The sequence below is a fragment of the Stegostoma tigrinum genome, chromosome 6 (assembly GCF_030684315.1).
Source record: "Stegostoma tigrinum isolate sSteTig4 chromosome 6, sSteTig4.hap1, whole genome shotgun sequence".
NCBI classification, from domain to species: Eukaryota; Metazoa; Chordata; class Chondrichthyes; order Orectolobiformes; family Stegostomatidae; genus Stegostoma; species Stegostoma tigrinum.
Window position 1 is genome coordinate 54,259,124 of NC_081359.1, and position 25,831 is coordinate 54,284,954.

Below are 25,831 nucleotides of genomic sequence, written 5' to 3' on the forward strand. Positions count from 1 at the left end.
CATCTCAAGAGCACAAAAGCTGACGTTTCGGGCCCAGACCCTTCATCAGAGAGGGAATCAGTTGGGAGTCAGTTGGTTAAGAGTGAACAATGGATGCTAGCCTATCCTCACAGATGGAGACTGAGAACTCAAAGGGAAAGGAGGTTCCTGAGATAGAATTTTTGGAAATATAAAAAGATGGAAAGTGGAAGCAAATTATGTTTACTCTTTCAAGTTAGCCCAGAGCTCGGGAAAACTGCTTTAGAGTCACATTTCAGTACAGACTAAGAGGAAATTTTTCTCTCAGAGCAGTGTGACTTTGAATCTCCCTGCATAAGAAGGGAGTGGAGCCGAGGTCATTGAATATTTTTATATTCAATTTTTATATAACGAGTGATATAGAGTGATACTTGTTTGGCAAAGGAACTAAAGGTGTCAAGATAAATTGAAATGTGGAATTCAGAAAACAAACAAATCAACCATCAACCATACTTTTCTGAAGAAGGGTCTTGAACCAAAACATCAGCTTTCCTGCTCCTCTCCAGCTTTGCTTTCCAGCTTGGCCTGCTGTGTTCATCCAGCTCTATACCATGCTATCTCAAATGAACCATGATCTTATGGGACAACAGAGCAGACTTGAGAAGCTCTTCCATCGCTTGGTAATATTTCCTCATTCCCCATAGCACCTATTCATGCAACTGCAGAAGGTGTAACGCTTGACTATTCATTTTCTTCCTCCTCATTGACCAAGGCCCATCTTTCGGGTGATGTCATTTTACATGTATTTCTTCAAATCTAACCTACTGCATTTGCTTCTGACAATGCAGTTCCTTTCTGCTGATGAGACCAAATGTGGATTGGTTGGCCACTTTTGAGAGCACTTTCACTATCTTTAGGCATGTCTCTGACTTTTCAGTTGCTTGCTATTTCAATGAACCATCTTGTTCCCATTGAACAATTTCCCTCTTGGACTTGCTACAGATTTCCAATGAAGCACAGTGTAAACTGGAAGGATAACACCTGATCCTGCACTTGGGAGTTGTACAACTTCTAAGACTAAAATGAATTCCACAACTTTAGAGCATGACCTCCGTATTATCCACTTTTGTTACATCATTCAATGAACTTGCTTCTTCTAACCACCCACCTCCAAGCACATGCATTCACACACACGTGCACACAACACACGGTCATTGTTGACTTTGGTCTCAGCAGGGCAGAACTGTTTTCTCCTTTTCACAACCTTCCTTCACACACGTACTTCTGCTGTCTTCGAAAGACACAAAAAGCCAACATATGCAGACGTCACATCACGTCAGGCAACAGGATCCTGTGTGAGAACCTCTTTGGCTATGTTGAGGGTATCTTGAAACCCATTGTACCCCTAGCTTCTATTGCAACTCTACAGACTTCTTACAGAAACTCAGCACCCAGGGACTAGTTGAACGAGGAATATTCCCCATCACAATGGATATTTCGGCACTCTACACCAGCATCCCCAGTGATGATGGCATCACTGCAACAGTCTTTGTATTCAACATCAACAACTGCCAATTTCCATGTCATCCTACAATACATCAGCTTCATCCTCAACCACAATATCTTCGCCAAGATCATCCTTCAACCTCCGCTTCTCGCGTTCAAACAACTGCCAAACCTTAAACAGATCATTGTTCAGAGCAAATTACCCAGCCTTCAGGATAACATTGACCACACCATGGCGACCTCGGCAAGACATGCCAGATCATCAACATGGACGCTACCATCACACGTGCGAACACCATCCACAACATACACTGCAGATAGTTTTGTGACTTGGCCAATGTTGTCTACCTCATATGCTGCAGGCAAGAATGCCCCAAGTCATGGTATATGGGTGAGACTGTGTCAGTATCCGCACAGTGGACACTGCATGGCAATCACCAGATAGGAATGTCCCCCCTCATTCAGGGAGCACTTCAACGGCCAAGGATATCCAACCTCCAAAGCAGCCTTCGAGATGCACACAAAGCAGAATCACTGAGCAGAAACTCATAGCTAAGCTACATACCATGAAGACTGCCTCAACCAGGATCTTGGGTTCATATTGCACCAAATGTGACCACACAATACTGTTCTGTAAAATCTTCCTTATTGTCCTGCTTTGACACTATCACCTTGATATCTTGTAATGATCTCTCGACCTTAATTTGTTTGTATAGCTTTAGATCGCTTGCTACTTTGATTAGACCCTCAGCATGCAACTCTTATACCTAGCGTGTTATTCCGATCATTTAGTTTGCCTCCAGCACAGCCTTGTATTTAATTTTTGTAGTTATAATCTGAATAACTGAGCCAGAAAGATATGTCAATCCCTTCATTTGTTATTCAGCTGTTGACACTTCACTGTTACTGTCTGACATGCTTAATCGCCTGCAGAGACCTGTCATTCGGCCTGGCGACACTCCATTCACACCATTTGTATGATCTTTTGATCTATATTGTCTGTGCCTTGCTACTCCCTTTACTTCACCTGACAAAGGGGCAGTGCTATGAAAGCTTGTGATTTCAAATAAACCAGTTGAACTGTAACTTTTGACCTTGTCCACCCCAGTCCAAACTGGCACTTCCATATCTTGGTTTTACTATAGTTAAGATGTTAAATTTGAAAAAAGCTTTCAACAGATGGAATCCCTGGTCAAATTCTGAAACACAGTGCAGAGACTCTCCTGGCAGGCCTATACAACATGATATCCCTTATCTAAGCTGAAAGACATGGAATCTTAGGAATGATATGTTCATGACTCTATTGAAGAAGAGAGACAAACCTAATGGTGGTAATTAAGGGTTAACTGCCTCTGTCTGCAACAGTGACTATAATTGCAAGGACCCTGTTTAACTGCCTCCTCCTGACAGCCAAGAAACTGCTTCTAGGATTGCAGTGTGGTTTTTGCTGATCAAGGGACGTTGGCATAACTGTCACTAGATATCCAATTCATGAAAAATGCAAGGAACAACACCAACTGATGTGTATTGATCTGTTGATGTGATGTGAAACTTTGACTCAAGGGCTTGTGGACTACCTTCTTCAACTTTGACTGCTGTCAGATATTTGTCAGAATCAGCTACATACTCAACAATGACGTGCAAATCACGATCATTACCAGTGGAACCACAGCAAACCCTTTCCCAGTAAAGGCAAGGGTCAAACAAAGCTGTCATTGCACCAACCTGTTCTTCATGTTCTTTTCATTATAATACTATACCTCACTTCCAGAAAATTACTTAGAACAGTGCACAGGTAATCTATAGAACAGATGGGAAACTGTCCAGCCTACCCATTTCAATCCAAAACAAAAATCGCTTCAACCTCCTTTACGAATCATCAACATGCAGGTGATGCTTCTGTGTATGCCCACTCAGAAACCTTCAGGAATTTTGTATTTGTCACCAGATCTGGTAAAGTTCTCCATCCCTTCATTACCTAAGTCCATGGATTCAATGCCTTACCAATCTACAACACCACTTCCTGTATTGCAGTTACAATGCTGACAACTGCAAACTCATCTCGGCCTTACCTGACTTGATTTTTTTTCCCACAAGGAAAGAAACCAAAGATTTGCGAATATGAAAACCAAGGCCTGTGGAGGGATAGGACTAAAATATTTTGTGCAGTTTGGCTGAGGAAGGTTTGTATGATGGTGCTAATATGTAGGTTTAAAAAAAATCCCAAAAGAACGGTGGATGCTGTAAATCAGGAACAAAGCAGAAGCTGCTGTTGAAACTCAGCAGGTCTAGCAGCATCTGTGAAGAGAAAATCAGAGTTAAGGTTTTGGGTCTGGTGATCCTTCGGACACCGGATGCAAAACGTTAACTCTGATTTTCTCTTCACAGATGCTGCCAGACCTGCTGAGCTTTCCCACCTCTCCTTTGGCCCCCTCACAGCAAGTAGGTTGGTTCCATCAAACTTAAACCCAAAGTTAGATATTGTTTTAGATGTTTCTGTGCTTTCAGTGTCATTTGTATTACTCAAGTTAATATATTCATCTGGTTCCATTTTCTGAAGAAGGGTCTAGATAGAAATATCAAGCATTCCTGCTCCTCTGATGCTGCCTGGCCTGCTGTATTCATTCAGCTCTACACATTGTTATCTCAGATTCTCCAGCATCTGCAGTTCCTACTATCACTCCCCCCAGTCACATTTAGTGCCTGGTTAGACAACTGTTGCTACATGTTGTAGCACAATCCTATCCCTATTGCAGGTCAATTTCAAATTTGTGTTCCTGGAGCAGAATGAGATCAGTGAATTTAAACTATATGTTTAGTATGGAAATGGAGGGACACAAAGCAGGGACATATAGGCCAGTTACATTAACATCTGTCACAAGGAAAATCATATGGTGGTTTGGCCTCAACCACTTTCTATCGTAATGACTTCCGCGGTGTCTTCCCCCCTCTGGGTGAAAAAATGTCTTTCATCACAATCCTAATTTGCTTAACGTTTCCTTATACTGTGACCCCTGGTTCTGGATTCCCCTGCCATCAAGAACATCCTCTCTGCATCTATCCTGTCAAGTCCTTTTAGGAATTTATAGGTTTCTGTAAGATCCACCTCATTTTTCTGAATACTGCAAATCCTAACTGATTCAGCTTCTCCTCTTATGTCAGTACTGTCATTCCAGGACTTAGCATAGAAATCTTTGCTGCACTCTCCCTATAATAAGAAAATTCTTCCTGACGTAAGGAGCCCAAAACTACTGGGAATATTTCAGGTGTGGTTTCACAAAGGCCACGTATAATTGCAGCAAGACATCTCTGATCCTGTACTTGAATCCTCTTGCTATGAAAGCCAACATATCATTTGCCTTCTTTAACACTTGTTATACCTGCATATTTACCTTTAGCAACCAGTGAGGACTCCCAGCTCTCATTGCTCATTTTCTTCTCCATCATCTGAATGGCTACATATTGAGAATTTGCATTCCTATTTTGCTACCAAAAGTGGATTACGTGACATTTATGCACATTGTATAGCATCTGCCAAACATTTGCCCACACACTCAGTTTATCCACATAATACTAAAGCATCTCTGTGTCCTCCTGACAGCTCACCCGTAGCCTGTGGATAACCATATGGATGTAATGGCATGTATTATTCTTAGATTTCCGGAAGGCTTTGTATAAAGTGCTGTGCCAAAGATTGTTATGGAAAATAAAAGCCTAGTTATATATGTTGATATTTAGAGAAGATCAGCTGGCTAACAGGAACCAGACAGTTGGTATAAATGTTGGCAAAGGGAAATGAATAGTTTGCCAGAAGGATAAGTACCAAGGTTTACAATTTAAGTAGATGATTTGAATGAATGACGGAAGGCATGGTTGCCAAATTTGCTGATGACGCAAAGGTAGGTGGAGTATGGAATTTGCAATTCTTCCTGGGTCTGCACGGAATTCCACTCGACTTTGGTTTCCTCCCACAGTCTAATTTATCTAACCTGCACATCTTTAACCGTGCTAAATTGCCTGTGTTCAGGGATTTGGAGGTTAAGTAGATTAATCATCATAAATGCGGGGTTATGGAGATAACGTGAGAACCTGGGTCTGTTTGGAGGATTAGTACAATCTTGATGGGCAAAGTAGACCTCTTTTCGCAGTGTAGGGATTCTGTGATTCTATTCTATGATTCTAGAGTAGTAAAGGGAGCTGTGAGGAGGTGTTGAGGAGACTTCAGAAAGTTTTCGATAAGCTAAGTTATTGAGCAAAGAAGCAGTAAATGGAATACGATATGGAAAATGTAAAATTATTTGAACTAAACATGTCTGAATGGTGAGAGATTACAGATCTCTGTGAAATAGGCTTCTGGTAATCTAATTATTATGCTACAATAAATGTTAGTCTGCCATTAGCTTTTTGAATACAAAAGTAGGGAGATTATTTACACAGGAATTTGGTGAGATGATGTCAGGAGAACTGTCTGCAATATTGGTTTCCTTATTTAAGGAAGAATGTAAATGCAGTATAAATAGTTCCAAAAATGTTTATGATGTTACTATCTGGAATGAGCATGTTATCTTCTGAGGAAATAGTATTGGCTGGGGTTTAAATGAGTGAGAGGCAACATGATTGAGACATACAACATCCTAAATATACTTGATAGGGTGGATGTGGAAATGATACTCTCTCTTCGAGGAGAATATGTAGAACTAGGGGAACTGTTTAAAATTAAGAGACCTTCGTTTAAGGCAGAGATAATGATGTGACAAAGACGATTGAAGGCAGTGCATTGGATGTTGTCGATATGGACTTCAACAAGGGGTTCAACAAGATTCTGCATGATAGGTTGTTAGTAAGGTTAGATCACATGGAATCCAGGGAGAGCTAGTCATTTAGATGTAAAATTGGCTTGAATGTAGGAGTCAAAGATTGATAATGAAGGTTGTTTTTCGTACTGGAGGCCTGTGACCAGCAGTGTGTTGGAAGCAGTGGTGCTAAGTTCACAGCTTCTTGTCATTTAAATAAATGATTTGGATGTAAATATGGGAGGAATGGTTAATTAGTTTACAGATGACACTAAAATTGGTGGTGTAGTGGACAGTGAAGAAGGTTACCTCAGAGTCCAAAGGGATCTCAATCAGATGGGCTAATAGACCTCAGAGTGGGCGATGAATTTTAATTTATGTAAGTGTGAGGTGTTGCATTTTGCTCAGGCACTTAATGCTAATGGTTCTGGGGAGTGTTGCCAAATGAAGAGACTTTGGAGTACAGGCTCATAGTTCCTTGAATATTCAGTCAGAGGTAGACAGGATAGTGAAGGAGGTGTTTGATCAGGATAATTGCCTTTATTGGCCAGTACATTGAGTATAGGAGTTGGCATGTCATGTTGTGGCTGTACAAGCCATTTGTTAGGTTGCTTTTGGAATACCATGTTCAGTTCTGGTCTCCCTGCTGTAAGAAACATGTTGCTTAATCTTAGAGGGTGCAGAAAAGATTTACAAGGATGTTTCCGAGGTTGAAGGGTTTGAACTATATGGAAAGGCTGAATAGGCTGGGGCTATTTTGTCTAGAGTGTCAGAGATTGAGGGATATCCTTATAGAGATATATCATGAGGGGCGTGGAAGACCAAGGTCTTTTTCCCAAGGTAGAGGAGTCCAGAACGAGAGTGTATCTGTTTATGGTGAGAGGGTAAAGATTTAAAAGGGACCTAAAAGGCAACTTTATCACGTGGAGGGTGGTGACTGTATGGAATGAGCTGCCAAAGGAAGTGGTGGAGACTGGTACAATTACAACATTTACATTTAATGCGCATCTGGATGGGTACATAAATTGGAATAGTTTTGAGGAATATGGGCCAAATACTGGCAAATGGGACTAGATTAATTTAGAATATCTGGTCAACATAGACGAGTTAGATCAAAGGATCTGTTTCTGTGCTGTACAACTCTGTGACTCTAAATCTTTCACTGATGATTATAAGCCAATGGTATTTTCTGCCTCAAGGTGAATGGAAGCAATAGGTTTGAATATATTTAGGACATGGGTGAACAGTTTCCTGATAATTATGGTAAAAGATTTTCACAGTTGGCTGGGAATGTACAATGATTGGATCAGCTTTGATTTTATTAAATGATGAAGTAGGAACAAGTGAGAATCAAGGGACTGTGTGGCTGACTCCTAATTCTAATTTATTTTAGTTTTAATGGCTTATACACATCGACATCCATGTTCCTCTGCTCCTGCATACACTTCAGAGTTCTACCAAAATGTGTAACCTCATACATTTCCATGTTGAACTTTTTTTTTAATGCGTTTATGGGATGTGAACTTGGCTAAGGAAGCATTTTTGGTTCTTTCATAATTGTCCAGCTGTGGGCTGGGAGTCATGTGTAGGCCAGACCAGGCTGGATGGAAGTTTCCATTCTTTAAAGGGTGCAAGTGAACCAGATTCATTTTACAACAATTGACGGTGATGTCATTGCCATTAGACTAGCTTTCTACTTCAGATTTTTTTCTAATTGAAGGCAAACTTTACCATTTACCATGGTAGAATTTGAACCCCTGCCCTCAGAACATTAGCCCAGTGTTCTGGGACACTAACAGTCTTCTACTACCTCCCCACTCTGTCATCCAGTGCACACCACTAATTTACCTATGTTCTGCCAGCATTCTGTTCTCACCTCCCTACAGTTTACAATGGTTCTAAGTTTTGTAGCATCCTGAAATCTTGAAACTATGCCATGTACACCAAAGTCCAAGGAGGGCCATGGAATACCTCTACATAGGTCTTTGACATAAGACTTTATTCTGAAGAATGCTGCATCCATCATGTTACAAAGAGAGAGGAAGAGATTGTAAGTGCTGTTTTAGTTATGACACTTTCTTCCCCTGGCCCCATGTCACTCAAAAAGGCATCATTGCATGTGAGAACATTATTGCCAAATACCTACTGTCCAAGTTGAGAGGGAATCAGTTCCATGTTCAAGTTCAGCCGAAACAATTTTATAATATCTTTTTGGTTTGTGCCTCATAGGTGGCAATTTTAAGATCACCTGTGATTATTTAAGCTTTACAGAAATGAATATCTTCATTCTGCTTTGACTAATGATATGGTCAAAGTTAATTGTGATCAGAATTTACCCACAATACGATTCAATGGATGCTTTTCACATCTAGAACGCGATAATTACAGATGACTTGAAGCTGTACTGAAAATATCTGATTCACGCAATTGCCCTTGAATGGCCTCATTATTCACAAACTGATGCTGCGTTTAGGCAGAAGTGAAACAAACTCTGCTCACTCCCAGGTGTGGTTACAGCTGTTTTTGGTTTGCAGTGCATGTTTACAAGCCATATGAATTTTCAAGATAGCACAGATTGGACTCCCCTGACCTTCCACATCACTTTTTTCTTGGTGCCCAGCCAGGACTGATCCTCCACATGTTCACACACAACACTTGGAATTGTGTCTTCAACTTTCAACACTATCCCCTTAGACCCTGCTCTACAGCTGAGTTATGCCCACCACCATGTTACATATCTCCCCTCATCAAAGCCATGTGGTGGTTTCCATTGATAATTGCTGTTCTCCCACAGTATCCCATGTTCTTTAATGTACCGTTGTCTATCCCCTCACGTGCCAAATAAGTCCCTTTCACAATTATTGCCCCATCTGCATCCTAGTTTGCTGCTTCCAATCCCCCAAATTGAGTCCTCTAAAGTCCCTAATATAGCATTGAGCCCTGATAAGCCCATTGATTTTCACTGAGCTGAACCCCAGGCCTGATGGTGATCCAACCCTTGACCGGCTTCGATAGAGAACAAGGTGTAGAACTGGATGAACACAGCAGGCCAAGCAGCATCTCAGGAGCAGGAAAGCTGACGTTTTGGGCCTTGACCCTTCATCAGAAATGGGGGAGGGGAGGGGGGTTCTGAAATAAATAGGGAGAGAGGGAGAGGCGGATCAAAGATGGATAGAGGAGAAGATAGGTGGAGAGAAGACAGACAAGTCAAAGAGGCAGGGAAGGAGCCAGTAAAGGTGAGTGTAGGTAGGGAGGAGATAGGTCAGTTCAGGGAGTACGGACAGGTCTAGGGGGCGGAATGAGGTTAGTTGGTGGGAAATGGGGGTGTGGCTTGAGGTGGGAGGAGGGGATAGGTGAGAGGAAGAACAGGTTAGGGAGGTGGGGATGAACTGGGCTGTTTTTGGGTGCCACAATGATGCCACCCGAAGGTTGCAGGAGCAGCAAGTCATATTCCACTTGGGAACCCTGCAGCCCAATGATATCAATGTGGACTTCACAAGCTTCAAAATCTCCCCTCCCCCAGCTGCATCCCAAAACCAGCCCAGCTTATCTCCGCCTCCCTAACTGGTCCTTCCTCCCACCTATCCCCTCCTTCCACCTCAAACTCCACCCCTACCTCTATCCTACTGGCCTCATCACGCCCCCTTGATCTCTCCATCCTCCCTGGATCATCCTATCCCCTCCCTAACTCCCCACCTACACTCACCTTTACTGGCTCTATCCCTGCCTCTTTAACCTGTCAGTTTCCTCTCCACCTAACTTCTCCTCCTCTGAACTTTTCCTCCTCTAACCATCTTCTGTCCGCCTCCCCCTCTCTCCCTATTTATTTCAGAACCCCCTTCCCCTCTCTGATTTCTGAGAAAGGGTCTAGGCCCAAAACGTCAGCTTTCTTGCCCTTCTGATGCTGCTTGGCCTGCTGTTTTCATCCAGCTCTATGCCTTGTTAATTAAGAACAGGTTTTTGACTGCGTGCAGAGGAGAATGTTTGAAAGTCGGAGTTGTTTGATTTAGGTCAAGCAAGATGATCTGTTGACATGGGGGGAGCATTGCTTGTTTATTATTTTTGTGATATAATATGAAAATCATCATCTATAATTGAGTATGAAATAAAACGACAATTTATTTGTTGACTTTCGTCTTATCTTCCAAACTCTTTCCTTGATCTACTTTCAAACGATTGAGAGACACCAAGTGCTTTGTGTGAAAAATGCATGAATATTGCATTCAGACCACAAGGTGGTATCATTGTTATGTGGTTAGGTTGCCTTACTATAAAAATATATATTGATAAGAGGCATGAAATTCACAGACAGGGACAACATAATATAAACCGTGACATTATTTTGAGGATTATGGATATCCCAAATTAGGAAGCAAGTTGCTGTGTTACAGCAAAATATCTATGCTTCATACACTGAAAGTTTTAGGGATGTAGAAGACATTAGTATTTTCTACATTGTGACCAAGTTAACCAGTGCTATTTTAGTTGTGTGATCCATTTACTTCCCTATCCTTGTTGCACTTCTGTTTTTCGCCTATATGTGGCCCTTGGTGACTTCAGCTGAAAATGTTGCATAAGTTTGCACAGCTACATGTTGATGCCTTGCTCTACCTCACTAACATCACTTTTGATCACTCCAGTGAATCTGAATTATCAAACTGCTTGCCTGGCATACATTACTGGACAAACAGAAAGTTCCTGCAAATCATTATTGGTAAGACTGAAGCCTTTGGTTCCCATTACAACATGTGTAACTTGGTCACTGACACCATGTATTTCTGTGGTAAATGTCTATGGCCAATCCAGATTGCTTTCAACCTTGAAGTTGGATTTTACCCCCACCCATTGGGCATGCTTTCAACAGGTGGACTTGTAAAATAGGTTGGGTGGCAAGTGTACCACCTTCCTATTCTTCATTCTAGTATGGAGGGGAAGTGAACTCTGAAGTTTGCACCCATTTCACCATATGCAAGTATTTGATTAAGGTCTAGTGAACTTAGTAGGTGTATGACTGGATGTGGCAAGACTGCAGAGCTTTTACCTGATGTGTTGGTTTGGTGATTGCTTAACTCTGTATATTGCTTCCTGAAATTGTTATTGGCCATGTAAATAGTCCTTTGTTATAGCTTCACCAGGTTGAATCTTTATTTTTAAGTGCTGGTGCTGCTGTTGGCATGGCCTCCTTCACTTTCTGTTGAACCAAATTTGATCTCACGAATTGGTGGGACTGGTAGAATGAGAAATATGCATGGTCATGAGATTGCACAATGTGGTTGGAAAATGATTCCACTGCAGCTCATGGGCCACTGTGGCTCTTGACCCAATTTTGAGTTGTTAGATCTATTTGAACTCTAGCCATTAGCAAGTTTCTAGTGCTACACAACCTAATGGAGGGTAACTTCAAAGTGAAGACAGGACTTTGCCTCCCTGGGACTATGTGGTGATCGTTCTTACCAACACTTTCATGAATGGTCGCTTAAATGACAGATAAGCTGGGCAGGCAGAATAGAAGATAGAGATAACACAGTGTAGACCTGGATGAACACAACAGGCCAAGCAATATCAGAGGAGCAAGAAAGCTGATGTTTCAGGTCGAGACCCTTCTTCAGAAATGGGGGAGGGGAAGGGGTTTCTGAAATAAATAGGGAGAGAGGGGAATGCGGATACAAGATGCATGAAGGAGAAGATACGTGGAGAGGAGACAGACAGGTCAAAGAGGCGGGTTTGGAGCCAGTAAAGGTGAATGTAAGTGGGGAGTTAGGGAGGGCATAGGTCAGCCCAGGGAGGAGGGACAGGCCAAGGAGGTGGGATGAGGTTAGTGGGTAGGAGATGGGAGTGAGGCTTGAGGTGGGAGGAATGGTTAGGGAGGCGGGGACAAGGTGGGCTGGTTCTGGGATGCTTTTGGGGGAGGAGTTATTTTGAAGCTTATGAAGTCTACATTGACTTGGGCTGCAGGGTTCCCAAGCGAAATATGAGGTGCTGTTCCTGCAACCTTCGGGTGGCATCATTGTGGCAATACAGGACGCCCAGGATGGATATGTCATCTAAGGAGTTGGACGGGGTGTTGAAATGGTTCACTACTGAGAGGTACAGTTGTATGTTGCAAACTGAGTGTAGGTGTTCTGCAAAGTGATCCCCAAGCCTCCCCTTGGTTTCCCTGATGTAGAAGAGGCCACAACTAGAGCAGTGGATACAGTATATCACATTAGCAGATGTGCAGGTGAATATCTGTTTGATATGGAAAGTCTTCTTAGGGCCTGGGATGGGGTGAGGGGGGAAGTGTAGGGGTAAGGGATAACACTTGCTCCGGTTGCAGGGAAAAGTGCCAGGGGTGGTGGGGCTCGAGGGGAGTGTGGAGCGGACAAGGCATGGAGAGAGTGGTCCCTCTGCAAAGCAGAAAAGGGTGGGAAGGGAAAAATGTCTTTGGTAGTGGGGTCAGATTGCAGATGGCAGAAATGTTGGAGGATGATGCGTTGGATTCGGAGGTTGGTGGGGTGGTATGTGAGGACAAGGGGGGCTTCTGTTTTGGTTGTTATTGTGGGTAGGTGGTGTAAGGGATAAGTTGCGGGAAATGCGAGAGACACGGTTGAGGGCATTTTCCACCACTGTGGAGGGGAATTTGCAGTCCTTGAAAAACAAGGACATCTGGCATGTCTGGGAGTGGAATGCCTTATGTTGGGAGCAGATGTGGTGGAGGCGAAGGAATTGGGATAAGGGGTGGCATTTTTTTGCAGGAAGGTGGGTGAGAGGAGGTGTATTCTAGGTGGTTGTGGGGGTTAGTAGGCTTGAAATGGATCTTGGTTTCCAGGTGGATGCCAGAGATGGAGACAGAGGTGTCCAGGAAGGAGAGAGAGGTGTCAGAGATGGTCCAGGTAAACTTAAGGTTGGGGTGGAAGGTGCTGGTGAAGTGGATGAACTGTTCAATCTCCTTGTGGGAGCGCGAGGTGGTGCTGATACAATCATCAATGTAATGGAGGAAGAGGTGGTGTTTAGGACCAGTGTAGGTATGGAAGAGGGATTGTTCCAGGTATCCCACAAAGAGGCAGGCATAGCTGTGGCCCATGCAGATACCCATGGCCACCCCATTGGTCTGTAGGGAGTGGGAGGAATTGAAAGAAGTTGTTGAAGGTGAGGATGCGTTTGGCTAAGCGGATGAGGATGTCAGTGGAGGGGGACCTGTCGGGCCTGTGGGACATAAAGAAGTGGAGATCCTTTAGGCCATCTGCATGGGGAATGCAGGTGTATAGGGACTGGAAGTCCATGGTAAAAATAAGGTGTTGGGGACCAGGGAATCGGACGTTTTGGAGGAGGTGGAGAGCGTGGGTTGTGTCACGGATGTAGGTAGTACCCGGACCAAGGGGGAGAAAATGGAGTCCAGATCGGTAGAGATAAGTTCAGTGGGGCTTGAGCAGGTGGAGACAATGGGTCGACCAGGGCAGTCAGGTTTGTGGATTTTGGGAAGGAGATAGAAGTGGGTGGTGCAGGGTTGGGGAATGATGACGTTAGAGGCTGTGGGGGGGAGGGGTCACCTGAAGTGATGACGCTGAGGATGGTTGGGAGATGATGGTTTGATAGTTGGGGGTGGGGTCATGATCAAGGGGGCGGTAGGAGGAGGTGTCAGAGAGCTGGCGTCTGGCCTCAGCGATGTAGAGGTCAGTGCACCATACTACAATTGCGTCTCCCTTGTCTGAATAGAAATTGGTTTTTCCCTCTTGTTGATTGCCCTTTCACGTCTTGCAGGCTCAGACTCTAGTTTTGTTCCTTGAATGGCCTCCTACTCTCCTGGATGAATTCTATGACAATAATTATTCACATGCCAACATTCTCTATGCCAACACCTCAATCAGGCTCAACTTATTAAAATGGCTACTTATAGTAGTTCCTACTACCTCTGTGACAATTTTAATCCTGCTGTGAAAGCTCTTCTAAGGATGCCTTCCTTAAAGAAGCTGCCCTCAAGCTTTCTTGCTCCTCTGATGCTGCTTGGCCCACTGTGTTCATCCAGCTTCACACCGTGTTATCTCAGATTCTCCTGCATCGGCGGTTCCTACTATCTCTCTCAACTTATTAATCGATCAATATCCTTTTCCCATGGAGCGTATACTGTCGGTCTCCTTGGAATTTGTCATTCTTGAATCTGGCCTGATATGTACATGATGAAAGCATTGACAGCATTTATTTTCTTCAACTATGCGTGGCAACACTGTATCTCTGCATTTGGTGCTGCTGCCTCACAGTGGCAGGAACATGTTTAATTCCAGCCTTGGGTCACACATTCTCCCTGTGTCAGTGTGGGTTTCCTCTGGTGCCTCAGTTTCCTCCCACGGCCACAGGCCAGGTAGATTGGTTGTGCTAAAATGCCCCATAATGTCCAGGGATGTGTAGTTTAGGTAGATTAGCCATGGGAAATGGTGGGGTTAGGGGATAGATAGGGTGGTGAGACAGGGTAGGATGCTCTTCAAAGAGTTGGAGTGGACTTGTTGGGCCGAATGACCTATTCCCACAGTGTAGGGATTCTGTTCATCATTATACCCAAAAATTTCTGTTTCACCCCATACCATTCTGATTGGGGACTGTAGTGCTGTTCTCCTACTGTAATGGGACAATAACGTGACACTCCTTCCCTAACATAACTTTGGATGTACTTTCACCATAAGGACTGAAATGTTTCAAGAAGATGGCTCAACAGCAATTCTTGTTTAACAAAGGGGAGGGTTAATAAATATAGGCATTGTCAGCAATGCTTACAGTCTAAGAACAAATCTTTAAGGCTCGAGTAATAGCCAAGATTGGTTTCTGAGGTCGGCATGCACTGCTTAAACAGCAGTCTTTTGTACTTTTTTCCCTGATCAAATAAATGCCTTGGATTAATTTGGTTCAGGATTATGTGTTGCACACCCAGTTGCCTTGATTTTTAACATGCTACCCTAAAGAAAGTTTAAATCATTGAGGGTTAACAAATCAGATTTGACATTGAACAATAATAACTAATGTAATCTCCATAGGTAACACTAGCTTTCACAGAAGCCTTTAGCTAACATACTCACAATTTTCCATTAATAGAGCTATTAACATGTTTGTTGATTATAGTGTATCTTTTGATTCCAATTTCAAATGCATTGTGTTTATTTTTGCTCCAAGATTTACTGCCGTAGTTATTTATCGAGTAAAGAATGAATGATGGTTCAACAATTTTGTAGAATTAATGGAAACACACATTCTGTTTCAGAGATTATGGGAACTGCAGTCTGTTTCAGACTTTTTCTTCTAGTCATATTGAGTAACTCTGTTTCAAAATAGACTGTATGAATCAAATACTGAATCTAGTTCAAATCAGTTTCAAGTTATGTTGTAACAAAATCCTGTTTTGAAATTATAACTAAACCTTGCACCACCTAATTTTTTTTATACATAAGAAAATTTTAGGTTGATGTATTCTAATTTCTGATTTTGTTCACTGGTTTGTTTAGTATAAAACCACTTATTCAAGTTCCATTAATCATCAAATAGTTCAGTTTAACATGCTTCTCCTCATAAAGACTGATACTGTAGTGTCTACGTTTGTAACTGGCTGAACAGTGCATTGATTGCTTCTGCCTATAACAAGGATGCTGTCAAGTTGCTCTGTGTTAAGTCGTCTACCCACAAAGAGCGCAAAGACAGCAGATAATGCTGTGTAGCTGCTGCTTTTCTCCTATAATGTAACAGCAGTAAAAATAGTTGAGTAGGTACGAGGACTCTAATCCACGTGTGCAACATATTTTTCCAGCTAGCTAGAAAACTGATAGCAACAGAATGACAAGTTATCTGAGAAAGCATCACAGCTGCTGCAGAGGCCCAGATAGCTTAAGAGCTATAAGAACTATGTCAATGGTTGTGAGTGAACCGCACTGCTCCTGTGGCTGGTGGCATGAGCCAGAAGAATACTATTACAATACTGAAACCTTGCCAAATTCAGATATCACCACAGCTCAAAATCGGACCAAATTTATGATAGTACGTGGTAGTGCCCTGAAAAGCCCCAGCAAAAGTGTCTCTAAGATGAAGAGTGTCAACTATGATTGGTGGTCTGAATGTACTTGTCCATCTCACAGCAGCTGGTATGAGCAGGTATTTAACAGAATTGTGATTAGTTTTGGTATTCATTGTTAGCTACTTGCACAATCTGGAATCTGTGGCACAATGATGCCTTTTCAAGATACGCTACAGAATGTACTGCTTGTGTTTTGATAAAATAAGTTCAATTGAACCCCAATTAAATAGAACTCTTTGCTTAAAGTGTATTGTGCTTCTCAGTAAAAGGCAAGTATTTTAATAATTATTTGAATTTTGATTTCATCCAGTCAATACGAGTTGGTGAATTCATGAAATTAATGTTAAATTTAGTTCCAGAATTGCTCTCTAAGTTTCAACAAATGTTTATATTTCTTACTTTTTAAATGACTTTGAGCCAGGGAACTTCATAGTTGCACTAAATGTATTAGTTTATGCTAAGTATATATTTTTATGGTTGTTGTTACAATTCTAGTTTAATTCTGTCTTAATTTTCCACAGAGCTTTACTACAATGTTTGTTATTTCATGCAGTAAAGAATAAGTGATGGTCATTAATATAGATCAGTGTTTGTTTATGGTCGTAACTATAGTTGTCAGTAATTATGAAAGGATATCTTTGTTTAAAATTTCTCGTATGTATAGAAATGTTAACACATTCAGTGAAAGTCACCAAAAAAATTCCTGAAATCTTACTGTTATTTATTGATATTCCAAAGCTTTGGAGGAATTGGGAGTGGAAGTGGTCATCAATGAAAGCATGGAATTGCAATAGCATAACAGCAGCTTGTTTTACACTATGCCTGATGTTCATTTTAATTGATGTCCAAATGGCTTGCTGTCACCTGTTTTGCAATTTCACTGAAGATAATTTCACCCCTAGTGTTTAATTTTGCACAACATCAGCTTGTATGGTTTTGTTAACATTTATGTAAGTGCTATCTATTTTCCTGTTTCAAATGAGAATATCAGCTACTGTGTTATTAGCTTTCATATAAATGCTATCATTTTTGATCAATAATTGCTTTAGCTTTTTGTGAGGGCTAGAAGAGAGGTCAGGAGAGGTTTTGGGTTAGGTTGACATGTTTAATATACACCCTGCCAATTCTTGTCACATCATGCCGCCTGGTTTCACAGCCTGCCAGATCTGACATCATGAAGGTAGGAACAAATTTTAACAGGTTAGGGTTGAATTAACTCTTGTATTTGGCATATTTAATGGAGCCTTAATTTTTAATTTCAAACTCACAATCACAAAGCCTTCACAATTTTTCTCAATCTTTGGGGATGAAAGTTACCTTGGATGGTAATGGCATATTATCAATAGTGAATTAGCAGGCTGTTTACTACTCTACCATTGGCTTCAGTGCATCAGAAAGCAAAGCAAAGTGTAGAATTGGTCGTTGACGTAGCTCAGGTAAGGTTTTCATGACCCATGCAAATATCAACCTTGTTATGATTACTTTAATGCGTATTTTTCACTAGCAATAATTGATTGGGTGCATGTTCCCAAATTATGCATCCATATGGGAAATTAGATCTTCTTAAAAAAGACATTGGGTCAAGATCCTGAAACTATCCTGCATTTAACTGAATTTCTGAGAGTAGAATTAAGGACAAGCTGTGAACCAACTCCCTTCGATCTATAATGTAAGATCCGAAGACATAATTAACAAGTCAATTATGAAGTGAAAGACACTTCACCACCCTTCTGAGGAAGGGTCACTGGACCCAAAACGTTAACTCTGTTTTTTCCCTTCACAGATGCTGCCAGACCTGCTGAGCTTCCCCCCCCCAGGCCTCCTACCCTCCCTCGACCTCCTCATCTCCCAACTGCCGTCGAGACATCAATGACCTCAACCTCTCCACCCCTCTCACCCACTCCAACCTCTCCCCTGCAGAACGTGCAGCCCTCTGCTCCAATCCCAACCTCACCATCAAACCCGCAGACAAGGGAGGCGCAGTTGTAGTATGGTGCACTGGTCTCTACATCGCTGAGACCAGACGCCAACTCTCCGATACCACCTCCTACCGCCCCCTGGCTCATGACCCCATCCCTGAGCACCAAACCATCATCTCCCAAACCATCCACAACCTCATCACCTCAGGTGACCCCTCCCCCCCACAGCCTCCAACCTCATTGTTCCCCAACCCTGCACTGCCCGCTTCTATCTCCTTCCCAAAATCCACAAACCTAACTGCCCTGGTCGACCCATTGACTCTGCCTGCTCCTCCCCCAACCTCATCTCCACCTATCTGGACTCTATTTTCTCCCCCTTGGTCCAGAAACTCCCTACCTAACCACCCACGCCCCCCCCACCTCCTCCAGGACTTCCAATTCCCTGGTCCCCAACACCTCATTTTCACCATGGACGTCCAGTTCCTATATACCTGCATTCCCCATGCAGATGCCCTAAAGGCCCTCTGCTTCTTCCTGTTCTGCAGACCTCACTAGCCCCCCTCCACCGACACCCTCATCCGCCTAGCCGAGCACATCCTCACCCTCAACAACTTCTTTCAATTCCTCCCACTTCCTACAGACCAAGGGGGTGGCCATGGATACCCACATGGGCCCATGCTATGCCTGCCTCTTGGTGGGTTATGTGGAACAGTCCCTCTTCTGCACCTACGTTGGCCCTAAACCCCACCTCTTCCTCCGTTACATTGACTGTATTGGCACTGCCTTGTTCTCCCAAGAGGAGCTTGAACAATTCATCCACTTCACCAACACCTTCCACCCCATCCTCAAGTTCGCCTGGACCATCTCCAACACATCCCTCACCTTCCTGGACCCCTCTGTCTCCATCTCAGGCAACCACCTAGAAACCGATGTCCATTTCAAGCCCACCGACTCCCACAGCTACCTAGAATACACCTCCTCTCACCCACCTTCTTATAAAAATTCCATCCCTATTCCCAATTGCTTCGCCTCCGCCGCATCTGCTTCCAGGATGAGGCATTCCACTCCCGTACATCCGAGATGCCCTCGTTCTTCAAGGATTGCAGTGGCCGAGAACGCCCTCGACCGTGCCTCCCGCATTTCCCGCAACTCATCCCTCAAACCCCGTCTGCAATAGCTGCCCAAAGAGGATCCCCTCGTCCTCGCATACCACCCCACCAACCTCCGGATACAACGCATCATCCTCCGACCGTTCCGCCATCTACAATCCGAACCCACCACCAAAGACATTTTTCCATCCCCACCCTTGTCTGCCTTCCGGAGAGACCACTCTCTCCAGGCCTCCCTTGTCCACTCCACACTCCCCTCCAACCCCATACCAGTCACTTTGCCGTGCAACCGCAGGAAGTGCTACACTTGCCCCCACACTTCCTCCATCACCCACATCCCAAGCCCCAAGATGACTTTACACATCAAGCAGATGTTCACCTGCACATCTGCCAATGTGGTATACTGCATCTGCTGTACCCTGTGTGGCTTCCTGTACATTGGAGAAACCAGGCAGAGGCTTGGGGACCGCTTTGCAGAACACCTCCACTCGGTTCGCAATAAACAACTGCACCTCCCAGTCGCGAACCATTTCAACTCCCCCTCGCATTCCTTAGACGACAGGTCCATCCTGGGCCTTCTGCAATGCCGTAATGACGCCACCCGAAAGTTGCAGGAACAACAACTCATATTCCGCTTGGGAACCCTGCAACCGAATGGTAACAATGTGGATTTCACAAGCTTCAAAATCTCTCCTCCCCCCACTGCATCCCAAAACCAGCCCAGCTTGTCCCCGCTTCCCTAACCTGTTCTTCCTCTCGCCTGTCCTCTTCTCCCACCTCAAACCGTGCCTCCATTTCCTACCTACCAGCCTCATCCCGCCCCCTTGACCTGTCTGTCCTCCCCATACTGACCTATCCCCTCCCTACCTCTCCATCTATCCTCTCCTCTCCACCTATCCTCTCCTCTCCACCTATCCTCTCCTCTATTCATCTTTAGTCTGCCCCCCCGCTTCCCTGTTTAGTCAGAACCCTCTCCCCATCCCTTTTTTGATGAACGGTCGAGGCCAGCTCTTTGTGCTCCTAAGATGCTGCTTGGCCTGCTGTGTTCATCCAGCTCCACACTTTGTTATCTCAGATTATCCAGCATCTGTGGTTCCCATTATGTCTGAGTTTTTCCAGCAACAATATTTTTGTCATTGTTATTGTTTTGACACTTCACCAGTCGTAATCTTCACTGATACTTAGCTCATTTACAGTTGAACTTTTCTGATGCCAGCTTCCATGCAAGTTTCATGGGTTTCGCAAGTAGAACTATTAAATATAAAATCGGGAATGTTGCCCTGAGCTACATAAACTTTTGATTAGGTCACAACCAAAATATTGCGTTCATTTCGGATCATTTTATGTTACAAAGGATAAGAATGTGGTGATTGTGGAGGTGTTGGGTGCGGTAGGAAGAGTTGATGTGGTCTCCTTGATGGAATGTAGAGAAGACTTATTTAATGGTTCCAGACCTTGAGCACAAGCATGACGACTGACACTGTGATCCATTGCTGACTGTGCAGTGCATTGTCAGAAGTGCTAACGTTTGAACAATACATTAAACTAAAATGCCACAGTTTGCAAGAATAGATATGAAAAATCCTGAGGCAATAATTCAAATAAGAACACAGGAGTTATGCCCAGGTCCTGGCCAATCACCATTCCATCAAATTTAGACTACCTAGACTTTTTACATTGCCATCCATGGTGTTTTCTGAATGCAAATTAGCTATGATGTTTCTTACATTACAGTAGTGGTTACGGTTCAAAATGTATTTCATTGATAATAAAGCACATTGAAACATTCAGTTGTACTGAACTATATAAGTATATGTATTGTATGCAAGTTTTTTTATAATAAGGAATTTTAGCAATTATGATGGAGAAACTATGGCCCTTTTTCTTGATACTAAGGGACAATTTAATGGAGATTAACTGACAGTTAAACCCCTGACATAAAAGCAGCAGTTGTATATGTTCAAAGACTAAGTTCTACCAAAACTAGAGTCAAGGAGAATCAGGAAAAAAATCCTTTACTGGTTGGAGTCATACCTTGGGCAAAGGTGGTGTGGTTGTTGGAGTCAGTGATGTCAACCCCAAAACATTACTGCTGGAGTCTGTCCAGGTAGAGTCCTACACCTAACTATACTTGTTGATGTTTGTGCAATGTTCAATTTCATTCACGAATCCTCATACTGAAGCAGTCATGCCAAATGCAGCAAGACCTGGACAACATCCAGGCTTAAGTTATGAGTGGCAAGTAACGCTTGCATCACACAAGTCTGTCAAGGAATCACCATCTGCAATGAGAGTGAATATAACCATAACTCCTGATTTTCACTTTTTAAAATATTCATTTATGGGGTGAGGGTGTCGCTGGCTAGGCAGCATTTATTGAATCTCTAATTGCCCAAAGGGCAGTTATGAGTTAATCACATTGCTATGGGCCTGGAGTCTCATGCAGGCCAGTTTCCTTCCCTAAAGGACATTAGTGAACCAGATGGATTTTTCCCCAACAATTGACAGTGGATTCATGGTCATCATTAATTCCAGATATTTTATTGAATTCAAATGCCACCATCTGCCATGGCAGGTTTCAATCCCAGGTTCCCAAAGCGTTATGTGTGTCTCTGGATTGACAGTTCAGCAATAATTCCACTAGGCCATTGCTTCCCCTATGATATTACCATTGCATATCCCCCACTAACAACCTTTAGGTCATTACCATTGACCAGAAACTGAATTGAACCAACCGTGTAAATATTATGGCTACAAGAGCAGAATCAGAGGCAAAGAAGTCTATGGCAAAAAAACTCACCTCCTGTTTCTCCAATGCCTGTTCACTATCTGTTAGCATTAGTAAGGAATGTGATGGAATACTTTCCATTTGATTACCGAGTGCAGCTCCAGCAACACTCAAGAAGCTTGATGCTATCCAGGCCAAAGCCGTCTGCTTAATTGGCAGTGCATCCACCATTTTGAGCATTCACTACTGACAAATATTGACACACACACCATCTATAAGATGCACTGAGATAACTCAAAAAGAGTCTTGACAGCAACTTCCAAATCATCTTGAAGAACAAGAATAGCATGTACATAGGAACAACACCACCTATGAGATCCCTTGAAAGCCATACGCCATCCCTGACTTGGAACTAAATCACTGTTCTTTTATATTTATTGGCTCAAAACATTGGAAATCCCTTCCTGACAGCACTGTGGGTGATTGTAGCAGTGAAGATGTCAGTTCACCACTATCTTCTCCAAGACAACTTATTGCCGAACAATAAGTGCTCGCTTAGCCAGTGATGCTTCCATTATATGAACATGTTTTTAGAAAAGAAATACACAATGAAGGCAGGATAATAAAGTGTGAAACTGGATGAACACAGCAGGCCAAGCAGCATCTCAAGACCACAAAAGCTGACGTTTCGGGCCTAGACCCTTCTTCAGAGAGGGGGATGGTGAGGGTTCTGGAATAAATAGGGAGAGAGGGGGAGACGGACCGAAGATGGAGAGAAAAGAAGATAGGGGGAGAGGAAAGTATAGGTGGGGAGGTAGGGAGGGGATAGGTCAGTCCAGGGAAGACGGACAGGTCAGGGAGGTGGGATGAGGTTAGTAGGTAGGAAATGGAGGTGCGGCCTAAGGTGGGAGGAAGGGATGGGTGAGAGGAAGAACAGATTAGGGAGGGAGAGACAGGCTGGGCTGGTTTTGGGATGCAGTGGGGGAAGGGGACGAACTGGGCTGGTTTTGGGATGCGGTGGGGGAAGGGGAGATTTTGAAGCTGGTGAAGTCCATAATGATACCATTGGGCTGCAGGGTTCCCAAGTGGAATATGAGTTGCTGTTCCTGCAACCTTCGGGTGGCATAATTGTGGCACTGCAGGAAGCCCATGATGGACATGTCATCTAAAGAATGGGAGGGGGAGTTGAAATGGTTTGCGACTGGGAGGTGCAGTTGTTTATTGCGAACCGAGCGGAGGTGTTCTGCAAAGCGGTCCCCAAGCCTCCGCTTGGTTTCCCCAATGGAGAGGAAGCCACACTGGGGACAGTGGATGCAGTATACCACATTGGCAGATGTGCAGGTGAACACAATGAAGGCAGGTTTAGGTAAGGTAAAAATGGAAAACCTTCTCCTTGGTGATGCAACTAGGACCTAAGGGGCACAGACATGCGATCTTGGGTAAGATATACAGTTGAGATGTGAGAAAGAATACTTTATAGTTGAGCATGGTAGAATTGAAGATGAAGTTTGATTTTAAAAAGAAAATTAGATTGGTACTTGAAAGAAGTGAACATTCAGTGGTATTGGGTTGAAGGGGGAAAGGGCTTCCTGAAGTGCTCAGTGGAGAGTTGTATGGATTTGATGGCTGCCTTCAATGTTGTATATGATCCTTTGACGTTATGTAACTCCACCTTGCACCTCTGGTAAGGAGGAATGACTGGGATTATACCAACCGCACCAACAACAGTAGGAACAACACCAACTTGCTTCTCATCGTCTACATGTAAGGGAATAGACCCAGTCATCTAGTTGGAAGGAAACAAGAGCCCTCCTAAAAATACCTGCAGGAAGAGGATTGACTCTCTTGATTTGCTTGGCAATCACCACAATACTTGGGTGTAAATGGCAGTCATTGGAAGTATCTGCAGCCTTCTTGAACCATGCCTTCTTCCCATTCAAACAGGTAGTTATATGTTAGCAGTGCTAGCAAATGCTTGTCACATTGCCACCACCCTATTCTTTCTCAGATTTCTGCCACTTGCCACTTGGATGAGAGGTACCTGGGGAGAGTGGAATGAGTAGAGCTACATGATATTTGTCCCAAAGTGTGTTGTGCTAGAGATTACTCAGTTTGATAACTGAAATGCTATTCCTCTCACTTCATGTGGCTTCCTGAGATGATGTTGATGAATGATCTTGGTACACTTGTCTCCATTTTGAGAAAACCATAAATATACTGTTGACTTCATTGACCACATCTATTCATATCTTTTTAGCTGGAGAGGCTGATCTGCTCCTTCTCTGTTTTGGAGAGCTCACTGCCCTGCAGTACTTCAGATCCCACATCAGGAGATCTGGAGATCAGCCTTCCCAAGTATCTTTTATATTGCTGCAGCCTCAAACATCTTAGAGTTGGTCAGGACTTGTATTGCATGCTATGATCCCTTTTAAAACCTTTCCCTTAACAGATGAATGCCTCATCCTGCCCACCAGTCTAGTTACGTTGAGGTGGGTTGCGAATTTCACTCCTGAGTTAAATACGCATGGCTACGCTGCCCAATAGTTAACTGTGATCTCAACCTTAAAATGGTCCCATAGGTCTGACAAAGGTTAAACCCAACATTAGAATGTTGGCAAATTAATACTTGAAAATCTAGGGATGTTGTACCTGCTCTTAAAAAAAACGTAATGGAGTCACATTGAAACAAATTCCCGCAATCTTTTCAACTTGTGCCTGATCAACCACGAAATTGAGTGAATTTGATATGATGTAGAGAGGTTTTTTTGTGTTTTTTGGAATGGGGTATCTCTTTTAAGGCCAGTGTTTGCTGCCCAGTTTTAATTGCTCTTGAGTAAATTATAGTGAGCCACTTCCTTGAAATACCACAGCCCCATCTGGTACCTGCACACAACACACCAGTTGGGGTGGGAAATACTCATATAGTCAGAACAATAACACTGTTCCTTCACTATTCCAGGATATTGATCCTGAAATAGTGAAGGAACAGTGATATCGTTCTAGTCAGGATGTTATGTGGCTTCTCAGTGACCTTGCTAGTTGTGGTGTTCCCATGCACTCGTGTTCCTTGTCCTGATTGGTGATAGATGTTTTGGTTTAGACTGTGCTGTTGAAATAGCCTTAGTGCGTTGCTGCAATGTGTCTTCCAGATAGCACATATGATAACCTTATTCCAGTGATGATGGTGGGAGTCAAAATTTGAGGTAGGATATGTGCACCAATCAAGTGATTTGTTTTGATAGGAACACTGCCAAGCCTCTTGAAATTATTGGAACTGTATCCTTCAATGTAATTAGACAATATTCCAGCATACCTAGGGTTTTTGTAGGATTTTAAACAGTGAGACAAAATGAAGGCTCAAGCTTGTACAGAAGTTAAGTAGAGCAAGTTAAATAGACAAGGCAGGCAAGAGCACGGCAGGAAATGAGGGAAGACTGGTGAATTAAACTGCTTTTATTTCATTGCAAGAGACTTGACAAGTAAAGCAGGTAAGCTCAGTGAACATGGTACTGGGATATCATAGCTCTTACAGAACAAGGGTTTAAGGATAGACAGGACTGACAGATCAATATTCCAGGGTACAGATGCTACAGGAAGGATGGAGGGATAGGAGAGAGGAAAGGCAATGGTGTATTTGATTAGAGAAAACATCATGGCAGAGATGATAATTCTGAGGAATTATCCACTAAAAGTATATGGGTGGAACTGACAAATAAGAAGAGGGTGATCACTTTGTGATTGTACCATGCCCCACCCAACGTGGGAAATTGAAGAACAAATATCTT

General features: G+C 43.2%; 1 protein-coding gene across 10 annotated transcripts in view; it reads left to right on the forward strand.

Annotated features, from left to right (window-relative positions):
• Nucleotides 1–25,831, forward strand: part of dlg2 (discs, large homolog 2 (Drosophila)) — an 891,501-nt gene that overhangs the window by 264,973 nt on the left and 600,697 nt on the right. For 2 of the 10 annotated variants that reach the window (XM_048533255.2, XM_048533260.2), the window contains exon 1: nt 15,922–16,367. The exons of the other annotated variants lie outside the window; for them this stretch is intronic. In XM_048533255.2, coding sequence (XP_048389212.1) covers nt 16,053–16,367 — 315 coding nt within the window. In that variant the 5' untranslated portion in view covers nt 15,922–16,052. Of the gene's footprint in view, nt 1–15,921; nt 16,368–25,831 lie in introns of those variants that run through there. 10 annotated transcript variants of the gene reach the window in all.